We start from the raw sequence: 15,582 nt of genomic DNA on the forward strand, positions 1-15,582 counted from the left end.
ATGTTAGAGACCAAAGACCCGAATTCAAGCCTAATTCTGTCTCAAACAAGATATGGGATTTTGAGAAAGTTTCTGGTACATCTTTGTGTCTTGGATTCCTCATCTGTAAAACTGTGTTGCTGAGACGATAATATGAGACTAAGTATGCAAAAACAATTTGTAAGAGAGCTACTATATCTAACCCAGACCGTGCTTGCTGTCAGTAACAGCATAAGTTATCATTCATTGTGGGCAGCTTCTGGACTTTCTACTTGGAAGCCCAGTTCAAGGCAAAAGCAGCAGTGAGTTTAGGAACAGGGGCTCATACATTCTGAAGTTCTTTCCATTAGTAAAAGCAGTAACCTTGGAGACCAGGCTGGTACCACCTCTTTCAGTCATAAAACTTAGTTTCTCTTGCTTTCCCCCGTAATGTTTGGGGCACCACAATTTCATGGTCTTTTTCTTTCTTGTTATTGTTTTCTCTCCACATCGTTAGCACAAGCAAGAAAACCTACTGAAGCAAATACAAAATCTAGTCGCCCCTTCTGCCCGCAGCTCACCTAAGTTTTCCTTACATAGCGGTCGCAACCTCAGATGTCCTCAAAAGCAAAAACTCTCACGAGGGCCATGGCATGGTTAGGCACTCCCTTGACCATGGGTCAAGGGGATTGAGCAGGTAAAAGCCGAAGGGGCTCCAGTTCAGGTATACAAGTACTAACCCAGACCGCCAAAATCATCACAACACTCTTCCAGACAGAGATAACCCTCGCGAGATAAGACTGCGAAGAGCGAGAAAAGCCCACTTTCTCGCGAGAAGAGGGGGCGTTGGCGGAAACTAGGAAATGGCCCCCTTGGCGACCCAGACCCAGCCAATGGGCGGGGCCAGAGTTAAATCCACCCCCTTCCGGCTCTTTTCCCCGCCCCCTAACCCTGAAGTGTTGGACCTGGGTTTCGGGCAGCTGGGTTCTCCTGGTTCCGCCCAGCTGGTGCGGGGTCTAGTTCAGCGCCTGCGGAACGCGCTGTGGCAGGATTTGAAGGGGGGGGCGGGGAGGGGCCTGCGGCTTGCGGCCCCGCCCCCTTCTCCGGCTCGCGGGCGGGCGAATCGGCCCGCCTCCGGCTTCAGCCGGCCCTGGGGCCGTGTACCCCAGGCAACTCAGCCACCTCGGCCTGAGCGTCTGCCTGCAGGCGTCGGCGCCGAGGCATCGGAGTACAGCCTGGTTCGGCCCCATGGTGGGTTTCGGGGCGAACAGGCGGGCCGGCCGCCTGCCCTCCTTCGTGTTGGTGGTCCTGCTGGTGGTGATCGCGGTCCTCGCCTTCAACTACTGGAGAATCTCCTCCCGCCACGTCCTGCTTCAGGAGGAGGTGGCCGAGCTGCAGGGCCAGGTCCAGCGCACCGAGGTGGCTCGCGGGCGCCTGGAGAAGCGCAATTCGGACCTGCTGCTCTTGGTGGACTCGCACAAGAAACAGATTGACCAGAAAGAGGCCGATTACGGCCGGCTCAGCAGCCGGCTGCAGGCCAGGGAGGGCCTCGGGAAAAGATGCGAGGATGACAAGGTAAGGACGAGCCCTCTCCCCTCAACCCCCAGTTTTTTTCAGCTCCGCGGTGGGGGTGTTCGCCCAGCCGTGGCTGCCTTATGCCTTCCAGAATTGAAGCCTCGGAGGCTCCCCTTACCGCTAACAACCCTATTTCTGTCGGACTTTAACCGGTTTAATCACTGCTACATTTTCCAGTCCCTGCCAGATGAAACTGGCTGTAAGTTTTGGTTCTCAAGAGTGGCCTGTGTGTGGATGCCGCCTCTTCTCCAAGCTCAGCTGCTGAGCTGGCAGTAGTAATCATCTGGCCTATGTGGTCGGCCGCCTTATGTTTACAGATACACAAATCTGGAGGCTGCCGGATTTGGTGTGTTACCTTATCCTTTATTCCGTGCACACTGATTATTATTAATTAATTTATTTAAAGGATGGGGCCTCCTCTAACTCCTCTATTTACGATGGTCACCATATATTTTTAAAAGCAGTCTGAGTTTTCTTACATCTCTATAGGGCTATGTATTAAGCAAAGAGTCGGATATTACTGCCTTTTTTGTGATGAAAATGTTATGATGGGCTCTGGAGCCATATGTGAGCCACTTGTGACTTGGACATAGATAATCCAAAATTATGTACTCAGTTTGAATGGTTAGTGAAATTAGCCGAAAAGGTAGAACCTAGAAATAAGTTCTAAGCAACAGAATCTCATGTCATTGTCCTGATTGATCTTGAAAGGAAATAAAAATGAAATTTTGTATGCCTGACTATTAGGGTTGGTGTTGGAAGGCCATACTAAGTTTAAATTTTAAAAGTTTAAAGCTAGACTGTAATTAGACCCACCGCTGAATAGTCTTTGTTCTCACCAGCATATTGGGAACTATGTTATTAACTTATGACCTATGCAACTTCTGTTGATTTACCACAGTAAATTTCTGGGTGGGATAAGTAGATGCCTTTCTTTCTGGACCCTCTTTTGGTAGTCTTCACACTTTTTTGTGTGTGTTCCTATTATAAGTTTTTATTTTGTATATTAAAATCATTTGTAGTAAGTCATTATAAATTAAAATCTCCTGAGCTCCCAACTTCCATATTGTCACCGACCTCTACCTTGTTTCTTATTTCATGAAGGTTGAAGCCCTCAGGTAAGTGCTTTTCTATGACCTACACCTTCACCATAACAGACAGCTTCTGAGAGGGGCAAGAGCTCAGCAAACTTACAAACATACTACATACTGAACTCTACAGACTGAAAAATTCTCTTGGGTGGAATAGGCAGAAATCCATGAAATTTTGTAGTATTAAAACAAGGTCTTCAGTCTTGGAATGGTTAGGCATACTATTCAAATTCTCTCCAATCTGGAAAGAAAGATAAGTCTTTTTTAGTAATTATACTCAGGATTCCATTTCTTCCATCTACTGGACTGTAATTATCAGTTTCTTTCAGTAGGTTTTCACTTTTACCTTCAACCATATGTAGGTGTTTGCTGTTCTAAAATTTTTTTATTCTTCCATATACTCCCTTCTCCCAATCAACCAATGTCTTTTTTTTTTTTTTTTTTTTTGCGGTACGCGGGCCTCTCACTGTTGTGGCCTTTCCCGTTGCGGAGCACAGGCTCCGGATGCGCAGGCTCAGCGGCCATGGCTCACGGGCCCAGCCGCTCCGCGGCATGTGGGATCCTCCTGGACCGGGGCACGAACCCGTGTCCCCTGCATTGGCAGGCGGACTGTCAACCACTGCGCCACCAGGGAAGCCCCAACCAATGTCTTTTTAAATTTTCACTGCTAAACTCCGGTTATGGGTGGTCTATAAATGTTTCATCTATTTCTTTTTTCATCCCCATCCTAATTTTTTTATTCTGTATGCCATCCTTCTTTCCTTCTCTTTTCTGAAGCTATTCTCTTGAAGGTCACAGGTGTCAGTCTTCCTGGTCAAATCCAAAAAAACATTTTTATTCTCATTCTATTTAATTTCTCAGTAATTGATTGTCTCTAGCTTTTTGGAAACTATCTCCTTTCTTGCTTCTGTATCATTGAACTCTCTGGCTTTGCTTCCTGCCTTCTTCACTATATTCTTTGATGGATTTTTTTTCCCCCCCTCCAACAGTGTAATAGTAATGGACTTTATTCTTGGGCCTTTGCTTTCCCCTTACAGCAGTATTTCTCAAGGTGGTGTTAAACAGAATGCTGTCCTAGAAATTGTTTGTAGATGGTCAGGAGAAAAGCCTTCTTGGAATTCATAATGCCTGCTAGCATATAAAGGCTCTGAGAAATGTATTAGTAAAGAAGCCTATTTAATTTTGTTTAACTTAGTCTCTATCAGTTAATTTGATCACCGACTACTGTTTTCATGGCCTACTTGTTACCATGGTACAGAAAAATGTAGCAAAGCACACTAGTTTGGGAAATGTTGCCCCAGGTATCTTAACTATTGTTTGGCTAATATTCTATGCAGCTGGCTCACAAATCTGTACCTCTTCTTTGCATGTCAATTTTATATTTTGAACTAGCTATAGCATCTTCGTTGGAGAGCTTGTGAGTGTATGTTCCTGGGGTTAATGAGGAGGCTTTGAGTTACTAATAGAAAGGGTTGTCTTGGTCTAGATGAACTATAGATGAAATTTGTCCTTCAGAGGTGTTTCCTTTATTCCTGCTACTCCCTCAATAGCTGAGAGGAGGGATTTATTTTCTATAAATGATCTAAAATCCCTTTGGGTGGTGATAGTGTTGAAGTAAATTTGACAATTAAAAGTGTCTTCCTTTTTGAAATAGACTTGTTTTAATGTTTAATCATTAATGTAGTCTCTTTAAAGTAAAGGCTCTCTCTGCCTTTCAGGGTTTTTACCTATAGTACACACTGGTGCTGGCCCCCTCAATAATCATTTATACCCCCTTTGTTTGGTATATATCCTTCTCTGTGACTCAGGGGTAAGTCCTGATTGGTTTAAACTGATTATGGTAATTTCATTATTCCCAGTGATTAGTTTAGGAAGGGGCTGGCTAGTGAGTCATGAAGGGAAGTTTCCTTGCTCCTTAAAAGAGTCATACTTGCACCTCTGTGGTTATCTTACCCCAAATCAAAAATCTCCAGTCTAATCATAAGAAAGCATCAGACAAACTCATATTCAGGGACATTCTACAAAGTACCTGAGCAGTGCTCTTCAAAATGAAGAGATGGTCTCTTCTGCCAGATAGTGTTGCTTCTGCACGTGATACCTGAAATTGAGGCAACCGGAGTGCCACGAGAGTTAGCTAAGGAATGGCTGAGGCACTGAAGATGGCAGAGTGGGGTGTTACAATAGAATATTGGCACTCGTTATGTGAGATAAAAAAATTTCCATATTGTTTAAGCCAGTCAAGTTGAGAGTTCCTTAGCTGCAGCCTAAGTAAGGTATCCTGACTGTTAATATTCTCATTGTCACCGTAGTGTCTGAGATGTAGGTTAAATCTTATGTGTCCCCAGGGCAATGTGGGCAGTGACCTCAAATCTGCACGTGGTTTGGGGTTCCTCAAGGGTCTTTATCTTAAGTATCAACAGTGGTGTTTGGTTGCCTGACTAGGTACTTGCTTCACAGTTTTTTGGAGACCAGGATCTTATGGCGGCATCACCTCCCTATATACCCTTTCCCCCTCCACTCCATAGATGTTCCACACCAAAAATCCCTTTGCCCTGATGAGCTAGCTGCCTTAGGTATGATGTGTTTTGAGGGGGTGTTGGCAAGGCAGTCCTTGCTCCGGCTACCATTTTTTTTTTTAACTCTTATTTTAGAACATTTTAGATCTATGGAATTATTGCAAAGATAGTACAGTTTCCTCATACCCCACACCTAATTTCCCCTGTTATTAATATCCTACATTAATATGGTGCATTTGTCATAATTAATGAATTGCTATTGATACATTATTAATAACAAGTCCATACTTTATTTTGATTTTCTCAGTTTTTCTCTAATGCCCTTTTTCTGTTCCAGGATCCCATCCAGGGTTCCACAGTACATTTAGTTGTCATGTCTCTTTAGTCTTCTTTTAGTTGTGACAGTTTTTCAGACTTTGTTTTTTATGATATTGAAAGTTTTGAGGATCACTGGTCAGGTGTTTTGTAGAATGTCCCTCAGTTGGGATTTGTTTGATGCTTTTCTCAGGATTAGACTCAGGTAATGGTTTTGGGGAGGAAGACCACAGAGATAAAGTGCCATACTCATCGTATCAAGGGAACATCTCTCAAAATGACTTATCACTAGATGTTAACCTTGATCACCTGGCTTGAGGTAGTGTTTGTCAGGTTTCTCCACTGTAAAGTTACTCTCTTTTTCTCCTTTTCCATGCTGTACTCTTTGGAAGGAAGTTACTATGTGCACTTAATGAATTGGGAGTTATGTTCTATCTCCTTAAGGGCAGAGTATCTATATAAATTACTTGGAATTCTTCTGCATATAAATTACTTGGACCTTTATCTCTTCTCCCTTATTTATTTATTCAGTCATTTATTTATATCAGTATGGATTCATGGATATTTATTTTATACTTTAGGTTATAATCCAGTGCTACTTTATTTTGTTGCTCAAATCGTTCCAACTTTGGCCATTGGGAGCTCTTTCATTTGCCTCCTGTATCCCTCTGACATAATACCCCATCATTGTGACAAACCCCTACTTTCTGGCACTACAAGATGCTTCTGGCTCATCTTATATACTTCCTGCCCCAGTCCTAGACTCCTTCTCCACGGAGCCCTAGTTCCTTTTATTGGAAAATGGTATTAGAGACCAAATTCTAGGTGCTAGGTGTACTCATTGCAACTGTCAGGCTATCTTTGGGAATCTAGGAATCCCTGCTCCACAGGAATCGGAAAGGTGACATTGGACATCTTCTAATTTATTATTCTATCCTGCCATTTTCAGTCTGTTATCTGGGCTGTTAGAACACAGAAATTCTTTAAGGGAGCTTGAAATTGTCCATGGAAGTGAGAAATAAGCTCCACTTCTTTGGGATTCCCCCCACATTTACCTTATTTTTTTGCCTTCCTCCCTAAGGAGTTTCAGCCTAGAGGGGTGTATTAGTTGGTTACGGCTGCCGTACAAAATACTACAGACTGGTTGGCTAAAAACAACAGAAATTTATGTTCTGATGTAACATAAACTCTGATGGAGTCTAGAAGTCCAAGGTTGAAGTACCAGCAGGTTGGTTTCTTCTAGAGCCCCTCTCCTTGGCTTGCAGATGGCCACCTTCTTGCTGCTTTTTCATCTCATGGTTGTCCTGTGCTCCTGCATCCCTGAGGTCTCTTCCTCTTCTTATAAGGACACCAGTCGTATTGGATTACAGTCCCACCCTAATGGCCTCATTTTAACTTAATTACCTCTTTAAAGACCTTATTTCCAAATAGGTTTCATTCTGAGGTACTGGGCGTTGAGACTTCAGTATATGGGTTTTGGAGGAATACAGTTCAGCCCATAACAAGGGGGAATCAGTGACATACACACTGCTTTTTCTTTCTTCTTTCTGCGAGAAAGACCCTTTCTTCTATTTCCTAGGTGTTGGTTATTTCTCTTTTCCTAACTTGAATTCTTCCTGCCTGTATCTTGTACCAAAGTTATGTGATCCAGGTGGGCCAAGTCAAGCTCTTGATAAATAAAAGAAGCTGTTAGAATGTAGAAAAAGACCTTCCCCAAACTGTTGTTTTATTACAGATGAAAAAAAAAGTCAGTTTTTAGGTTTGAAGCTGAACAGTAAATGACCTCTTTTTCCCTTTAACAACCATAATCCTCCTTGATGGCAGTAATATATTGTACCTTTGCTTGAATAGGGGAAAGGTCATGTGCCAGAAAGGAGGGTGGGTAGCATATTACTTTTTTTTTCCCAAAAAAATCCTCGTTGCGTTTGTGTGTGTACACAACACTCATACACATACCAAATAAGTATATGTAAAAACCCTAGCACAGAGTAGATGTTCATTACCATGGTCTCAAATCCTGGCCTGCCATTTGCTATGTGTAGAACCCCGGGCAAATCACTTAACTTCTCTGTGCCTTGGTTCCGCATCTGTAAAATAAGGACAGTAATAGTTAGCTCTCTCACTCTTGTGAAGTTTAAGTGAATAAATTCTTTTAAATGTTTAGAACAATGCCTACCACATAGTAAAAAAAAAAAAAAGAAATGTTTAATAAGTGTTATGTTAGCTATTACTATTCTACAACCTCTTCCTTATTTCTGTCCTGACTTCTTTCCAGGATGGGATTCTGTCTGGGTTCCTGCTTAAGATCCGTCCCAGCTCTAGCCAGCCTGCCTCACCCTTTGCTCCTGGTTGTCTGACTCCACCCCTGCCACCTTTCCTGGTCCACTTCTAATTAGGCTTAGTTAACTCCTCTCATACTTGTCTCAGCTGACTCCCTGAAGCCTGCCTTTCCCTCTGTAATTTGAAGATCAGCCTTGTACAGTTCTTTAATATGCTGCACATGAAAATTCCTACCTTTGCCTCTGCCTCCCCCATCATAATCTGGCCAAATTCTAGCTGTTGTTTAATTGCTACCTCAAATTATTCATAAGCCATACAAAACTCATACCTCCTCTCCAAACTATATATCCCTTTCCTACCTTCTTGGTCTTTATAAAGCTCATGCAACTATTATTAAGGTGGAGGTTAGAAATTTTGGTGTCATCTTTGATTCCTTCAGCATCTCATATTCAGTGAAGGTGCAGAGGAGTTACTTGATCAGATTGAGTTTATAAAAACATCACTCTGGTTGCAGAATAGAGAATTGATTGGAAAGGAAGCAGGAGCTTCCTAACTAGCCTCCTTGCCCTGGACTCTATTTCTTTCAGTTAGTTCTCCCCCTTAATCAAACCTGATCTTCCTCAAACCTTACTTTCAGAGTAGTTGTAACACTCACTGTGTCAAATCAGAATTCTGCTGTCTAACCTTTAAGGTCTTCCATGGAGTGCCTCCATCTACCTTCGTCTCCCAGTCTCCTGACCCAAACTGTGTTCCAGACATGTTGCTTTGCTTACCTTTGTCTCCCCACCTGCCTTTCTGTGTCATATTAATTTCTGTTTCTGTACCTTTGTTCCTGTTAATGACTCTTACCTCTTTTCTGTTTCTCTGTTATACTAATCTTTTGGTACTTCGACCATGAAGCCCTCTGGGACTTCTGACCTGGAGTATGCTTTTTTTTTTTTTCTTTGTACACAAGTAACATTTATTGTTTGAGCCACACTAATTTATTTTGTTTTTCATTTTTCGCTAATAGTTTCTTAGGTGTTGACTTTGTCTTCTCAACAAAATCTTAAGTTGCTTGAGGAAGGACCATATTTTAAAAATTTTCCAATAATCTCTTGATAGTCCTTAGTGCTGATACAAAGTGTTATGGGTTACTGGATTAGAGTGGACCCTAATCCAATTTCTTGTGTCCTTATAAGAAGAGGAAATTTGGATACATAAAGAAATACAGGGAAAAAAAAAAAAGAAATACAGGGAAGAAGGCCATGTGGAGATGGAGGCCTTGATTGGAGTGATGCATTTATAAGGTAAGGAATGCCAAGGATTGTCAGCAACTGCTAGAAGCTAAGAAAGCGGCAAGGAAGGATCCTCCTTTACGGCCTTCAAATAGAAAGCATGGCCCTACAGACAACTTAATTTTGGACTTTTAGCCTCCAGAATTGTGAGAGAAAATTTTTGGTTGTTTTAGTCACTGGGTTTGTGGTACGTTGTTATAATGGCTCTAGAACAGCGGTCCCCAACCTTTTTGGCACTAGGGGCCGCATTCGTGGAAGACAGTTTTTCCACAGACGGGAGGGGGGCGGGGTATGGTTCAGGCGGTAATGTGAGCGATGCAGAGCAGGAGATGAAGCTTCGCTTGCTCGCCCACCGCTCACCTGCTGTGTGGCCTGGTTCCTAACAGGCCGTGGACAAGTAATGGTCCGTGCCCCGGGGGTTGGGGACCCCTGCTGTAGAAAACTAATATAAGATTCAATAAAAACTCTGGCGGACTTTTAAAAGTTATTTTATTTTTTTGTAGCAACTGACAAGCTGTTTCTAAAATGTATATGGAAGTGCAAATAACCTAGAATAGCCAAAACAATTTTAAAAAGAACAAAGTAGGAGGACTTATACTCCCTGATTTCACAACTTATTATAAAGATATAGTAATCAAGACAGTGTGGAATTATTGAAAAAAAATAGGCATATAAATCACTGGAACGGAATAGAGTGCAGAAATAGACACACAGATATATGGTCAATTGATTTTTGGCAAAAGTGCCAAGACAATTTAATGGGGAAACATTTCAACAAAAGATGTGAAAGCAACTGGATATCTTTACGGTGGTGGGGTGGGTGGTGGTGTTGTATACTGTTGTGCTGCTTCACAACATATACAAAATTAACTTGAAATGAATCATGGACCTTAAATGTAAAAGTTGAAACTATAAATCTTCTAGAAGACAACACAGGAGAATATTTGTGACTTTGTATAGGCATGGATTTTGAGGGCGCAAAAAGCATGAACCATACAGAAAAAAACAGATAAATGTGACTATCAAAATTAAGAACTTTCCTCCTCAAAAGGCACTATTTAAAAAAAGAAAGAAAGAAAAAGCAAGTCATGGGTTGGAAGAAATATTCACGATACATTTATCTGATAGAAGAATTATATCAAGGCAGTCTTCTGTACCAGGACCCAGCCCACCCATCAACAGGGCAGCACCAGCCCTAATACCCCCTTGGCCCCAGCCCTGCCCACCAGCGGCCAACACCGCTCCTAGACCACCAAGGCCCTATAACCAGACCCTGGGAACTCCACTCAGCCCACTAGCAAGTCAGCACTAGCCCCTGGCACCCCCTGGGCCACAAACCCAGCCACCAGCAGGCTGATACCACCTTGGACCCCTTAGCCAGCTACCCCAGGATCCAGCCCCACTCACCAGTGGGCCAACACCAGCTTTGGGACACCCTGGACCCTGCAGCCAGCTGTGTCAGGAACTGGCCCCACCCACCAGTGGGCCAACACTAGTCCTAGGACCCCAGGGCCCTCAGCTAGTAGCCCGTGACCCAGCCTCACCAACCAGTGGCCAGCAGCCTCCACACAAGGCACAGCCTGGTAGCCAACAGGGCTGGGGGCCAGCTACACCTACCAGACTGCCTGCAGTAGACAGACCACCACAACAGAAGGGCCCGTGTAGCCCACATAGGGGGCACCCCTAGAGCATATAGCTCTGGTGACCAGAGGGGAGTGTGCTGCTGGGACGCATAGGACATCTACAAAAGTCCACTTTTCCGAGGTTGGGAAATGAAACCAACCTAACAGATACTTAGAAATAAAAACAGTAAATTAGGCAAAATGAGGCAACAGAGGAATATCTTCCAAATGAAGGAACAAGATAAAACCCCAAAAGAGATAAGTGAAGTGGAGATAGGCAATCTACCCAACAGAGAATTCAAGGTAATGATTGTTAAGATGTTCAAGGAACTTGGGAGAAGATTGGATGAGCAGATGTTTGAAGTTTTTAACAAGACTTAGAAAATATAAAGAACCAAACAAAGATGAAGAATACAATAACTGAAATGAAAAATACACTGGAAGGAATCAACAGGAGATTAGATGATACAGAGGTATGGATCAGTGAGCTGGAAGACAGAGTAGTGGAAATTACTGAAGCTGAACAGAAAAAAGAAAAAAAAAGAAATGAGGACAGTTTAAGAGACCTCTGAGACAACATCAAGCATACTGACATTCATGTTGTGTGGGTCCCAGAAGGAGAACAGAGAGAGAAAGGGACAGAAAACATAATTGAAGACATTATAGCTGAAAACTTCCCTAACCTGGGAAAGGAAACAGACATCCGGGTCCAGTAAGCACAGAGAGTCCCAAACAGGATCAACCCAATGAGGACTACACCAAGACACATTGTAATTAAAGTGGCAAAAATTAAAGATAAAGAATGTTAAAAGCAACAAGGGACACACCAGTCAGAATGGCCATCATCAAAAAATCTACAAACAATAAATGCTGGAGAGGGTGTGGAGAAAAGGGAACCCTCTTGCACTGTTGGTGGGAATGTAAACTGATACAGCCACTATGGAGATCAGTATGGAGGTTCCTTAAAAAACTAAAAATAGGGCTTCCCTGGTGGTGCAGTGGTTGAGAGTCCGCCTGCTGATGCAGGGGACGCCGGTTCATGCCCTGGTCCGGGAAGATCCAACATGCCGCGGAGCGGCTGGGCCCGTGAGCCATGGCTGCTGAGCCTGCGCATCTGGAGCCTGTGCTCCGCAACGGGAGAGGCCACAACAGTGAGAGGCCCGCGTACCACAAAAAAAAAAACCCAAAAAACAAAAAACTAAAAGTAAAATTACCATATTACCCAGCAATCCCACTACTGGGCATATACCCAGAGAAAACCATAATTCAAAAAGACACATGCACCCCAATGTTCATTGCAGCACTATTTACAATAGCCAGGTCCTGGAAGCAACCTAGATGCCCATTGACAGACGAATGGATAAAGAAGATGTGGTACATATATACAGTGGAATATTACTCAGCCATAAAAAGGAATGAAATTGGGTCATTTGTAGAGATGTGGATGCATCTAGAGACTGTCATACAGAGTGAAGTAAGTCAGAAAGAGAAAAACAAATATCGTATATTAACACATATATGTGGAACCTAGAAAATGGTACAGCTTAACCGGTTTGCAGGGCAGAAATTGAGACACAGATGTAGAGAAAAAACGTATGGACACCAAGGGGGGAAAGTGGCGGGGGTGTGGGAGTGATGAATTGGGAGATTGGGATTGACATGTATACACTGATGTGTATAAAATGGGTGACTAATAAGAACCTGCTATATAAAAAAAATAAATTAAATTAAAAAAAATAATGCTTATGCAGTGAAACCTCAATTAAAAACTCTGAACAGTGAAGTTTGGGGAGGTTCCTCATTGATGAATATATTGACGTACTGGAGTGCACCCTGACTCCACAGGGATGGATGCTCTTGCACCCTCTTCTCCCCCATTCTGTTGCCCTATGTACCTCTTCATCTGGCTATTCATTTGGATCCTCTATAGTAAAAGGGCAATCACAAGTTTACTGCTTTTCTTGAGTTCTGTGAGGTATTCTAAAATATTTCCGAACCTGAGGAGATGATGCAAATCCCCCAATTTGTAGACAGCCAGACAGAAGTGTGGGTTTCTTGGAGATACCTGAAAATTGTGGCTGGGGTCTGATATGGGAAGGGGTAATCCTGTGGGACTGTGTCCTTAACTTGTGGGGACTGTGTTAACTCTGGGTAGTTGGGTAGTTAGTGTCAGAACTGAATCAACCCAGTCAGTGTCAGAGAATTGGTGTTGAAATGTAATCACATATTCCAGCCTTCCCCACCCACCCATGTCACCAAGGATACAGTACACCTCACAACTGGCCTGAGTTCAGTTCTGTCCAACAAAGCTTTCCTGAACACCCAGACATACCAGGAGCTGGGAAGCATGCTGAAAATAAAAAGATTAATCAGCCACAGTTCCTGCCCTTAAGGAGCTCATGGCCTAGCCAATATAAGTAAAGTCATAGGGTATGGGTAGAAGAGTGCAATGTATGGGGCTATAGAGATACATCTCTAAAAAGCACAGCTATCAATTTAAAAATGGGCCAAGGAGCTTAACAGACATCTTACTTAAAAAGATACACAGCTCCTTACTTACAAGGAGCTTAACAGACATCTTACTTAAAAAGATACACAGATGACAAATAAGCATATGAAAAGATGCTCCATATCACATGTCATCGGGAAACGCAAATTAAAACAACGAGATACCACTACATACCTATTAGAATGGCCAAAATCTGGAACACTGATAACACCAAATGCTGGTGAGGACATGGAGCAACAGGAACTCTCATTCATTACTGCTGGAAATCCAAAATGGTACAGATACTTTGGAAGACAGTTTTGGGGTTTCTTACATTTGTACCATCGTACCATCCCAGCAATCGTGTTCCTTGGTATTTACCAAGAGGAGTTGAAAACTTATGCCCAGACAAAAACCTGCACACATACATTTATATCATTTCACTCATAATTGCCACAACTTGGAAGCAAACAAGATGTCCTTAAGTAGGTAAATGGATAAATAAACCATGGTACATTTAGACAATGGAAGAATATTAATTAAAAAGAAATGAAACTTAAATGCACATTACTAAGTGAAAGAAGCCAGTCTGTAAAGGATGCATACTGTATAATTCCAACCATATGATATTCTAAAAAAGGCAAGACTACAGAGAGAATAAAAAGATCAGTGGTTCAGTATTCATTGCAGCAGTATTTACAATATCCAGGGCATGGAAGCAACCTAAGTGTCCATCGACAGATGAATGGATAAAGAAGATGTGGCAACATATATACAATGGAATATTGCTCAGCCATAAAAAAACAAAATTGAGTTATTTGTAGTGAGGTGGATGGACCTAGAGTCTGTCATACAGAGTGAAATAAGTCAGAAAGAGAAAAACAAATACCGTATGCTAACGCACATATATGGAATCTAAGAAAAAATGGTTCTGATGAACCTAGGGGCAGGGCAGGAATGAAGACACAGACGTAGAGAATGGACTTGAGGACATGGGGTGGGGGGAAGGATAAGATGGGACGAAGTGAGAGAGTAGCAGTGACATATATACACTACCAAATGTAAAATAGCTAGCTAGTGGGAAGCAGCTGCATAGCACAGGGAAATCAGTTCGGTGCTTTGTGACCACCTAAAGGGGTAGGATAGGGAGGGTGGGAGGGAGATGCAAGAGGGAGGAGATATGGGGATATATGTATATGTATAGCTGATTGACTTTGTTGTAAAGCAGAAACTAACACACCATTGTAAAGCAATTATACTCCAATAAAAATGTTAAAAAAAAGAATAGAAAAAAAAAGAGGGAGGGGATATGGGGATATATGTATATGTATAGCTGATTCACTTTGTTGTAAAGCAGAAACTAACACACCATTGTAAAGCAATTATACTCCAATAAAGATGCTAAAAAAACCCAAAAAAGGTCATGAAGAACCTAGGGGCAGGACAGGAATAAAGACGCAGACCTACTAGAGGATGGACTTGAGGACACGGGGAGGGGGAAGGGTAAGCTGGGACAAAGTGAGAGAGAGGCATGGACATATATACACTACCAAACGTAAAATAGATAGCTAGTGGGAGGCAGCCACATAGCACAGGGAGATCAGCTCGGTGCTTTGTGACCACCTAGAGGGGTGGGATAGGGAGGATGGGAGGGATGGAGATGCAAGAGGGAAGAGATATGGGGATATATGTATATGTATAGCTGATTCACTTTGTTATAAAGCAGAAACCATCACACCATTGTAAAGCAATTATATTCCAGGAAAGATGTTAAAAAATAAAATAAAAGCAGCAAGGGAAATGCAACAAGTTATATGCAAGGGAACTGCATATAGAGCTGACTTTTCAGCAGAAACTCTGCAGGCCAGGAGGCAGTGGCACGATATATTTAAAGTGATGAAAGGGAAAGACATACAACCAAGAATACTCTCTCTGGCAAGGCTTTCATTCAGATTTGATGAAGAGATCAGAAGTTTTACAGACAAGAAGAAGCCTTGAGTTCAGTACCACCAAACTAGCTTTACAGAAAAGTGTTAAAGGGACTTCTCTAAGCGAAAAATAAAAGACCACCACTAGAAACCTGAAAATTACAAAAGGAAAAGTCTCTTTATAAAGGCAAATATACCATAATGGTAGTAAATGAGTCATGTATGAAGCTAGTAGGAAGGTTAAAAGACAAAAGTAGTAAAATCGTATATATTTGTAATAAGCAGTTTAAGGGATACACAAAAGAAAAAGATGTAAAATATGGTGTCAGAACCAGTGAATGTGGGGACAGGGAGTAAAAATGCAGGGTTGTTAAAATGCATTTGAACTTAAGAGATCAGCAACTTAAAATAAGCATATCTATACATAGATATAGATTGTTATGTACAGTGTGGAAAATATAGTAAATAACTATGTGTTATCTTTGTATGGTGACATAGTGTAAGTAGACTTATTGTGGTGATCATTTTGAAA

General features: G+C 42.2%; 1 protein-coding gene across 2 annotated transcripts in view; it reads left to right on the plus strand.

Annotated features, from left to right (window-relative positions):
* Window positions 1–927: 927 nt before the first annotated feature.
* GOLM2 (golgi membrane protein 2) overlaps window positions 928–15,582 on the plus strand; it is a 109,927-nt gene continuing 95,272 nt past the window's right edge. Inside the window, exon 1 of one of the 2 annotated variants that reach the window (XM_019935432.3) lies at window positions 928–1,533. In XM_019935432.3, coding sequence (XP_019790991.1) covers window positions 1,207–1,533 — 327 coding nt within the window. In that variant the 5' untranslated portion in view covers window positions 928–1,206. The remainder of the gene's footprint in view (window positions 1,534–15,582) is intronic. The other variant, XM_019935433.3, reaches the window with a different exon arrangement.

Source organism: Tursiops truncatus, chromosome 2 (assembly GCF_011762595.2).
Source record: "Tursiops truncatus isolate mTurTru1 chromosome 2, mTurTru1.mat.Y, whole genome shotgun sequence".
Lineage (NCBI taxonomy): Eukaryota > Metazoa > Chordata > Mammalia > Artiodactyla > Delphinidae > Tursiops > Tursiops truncatus.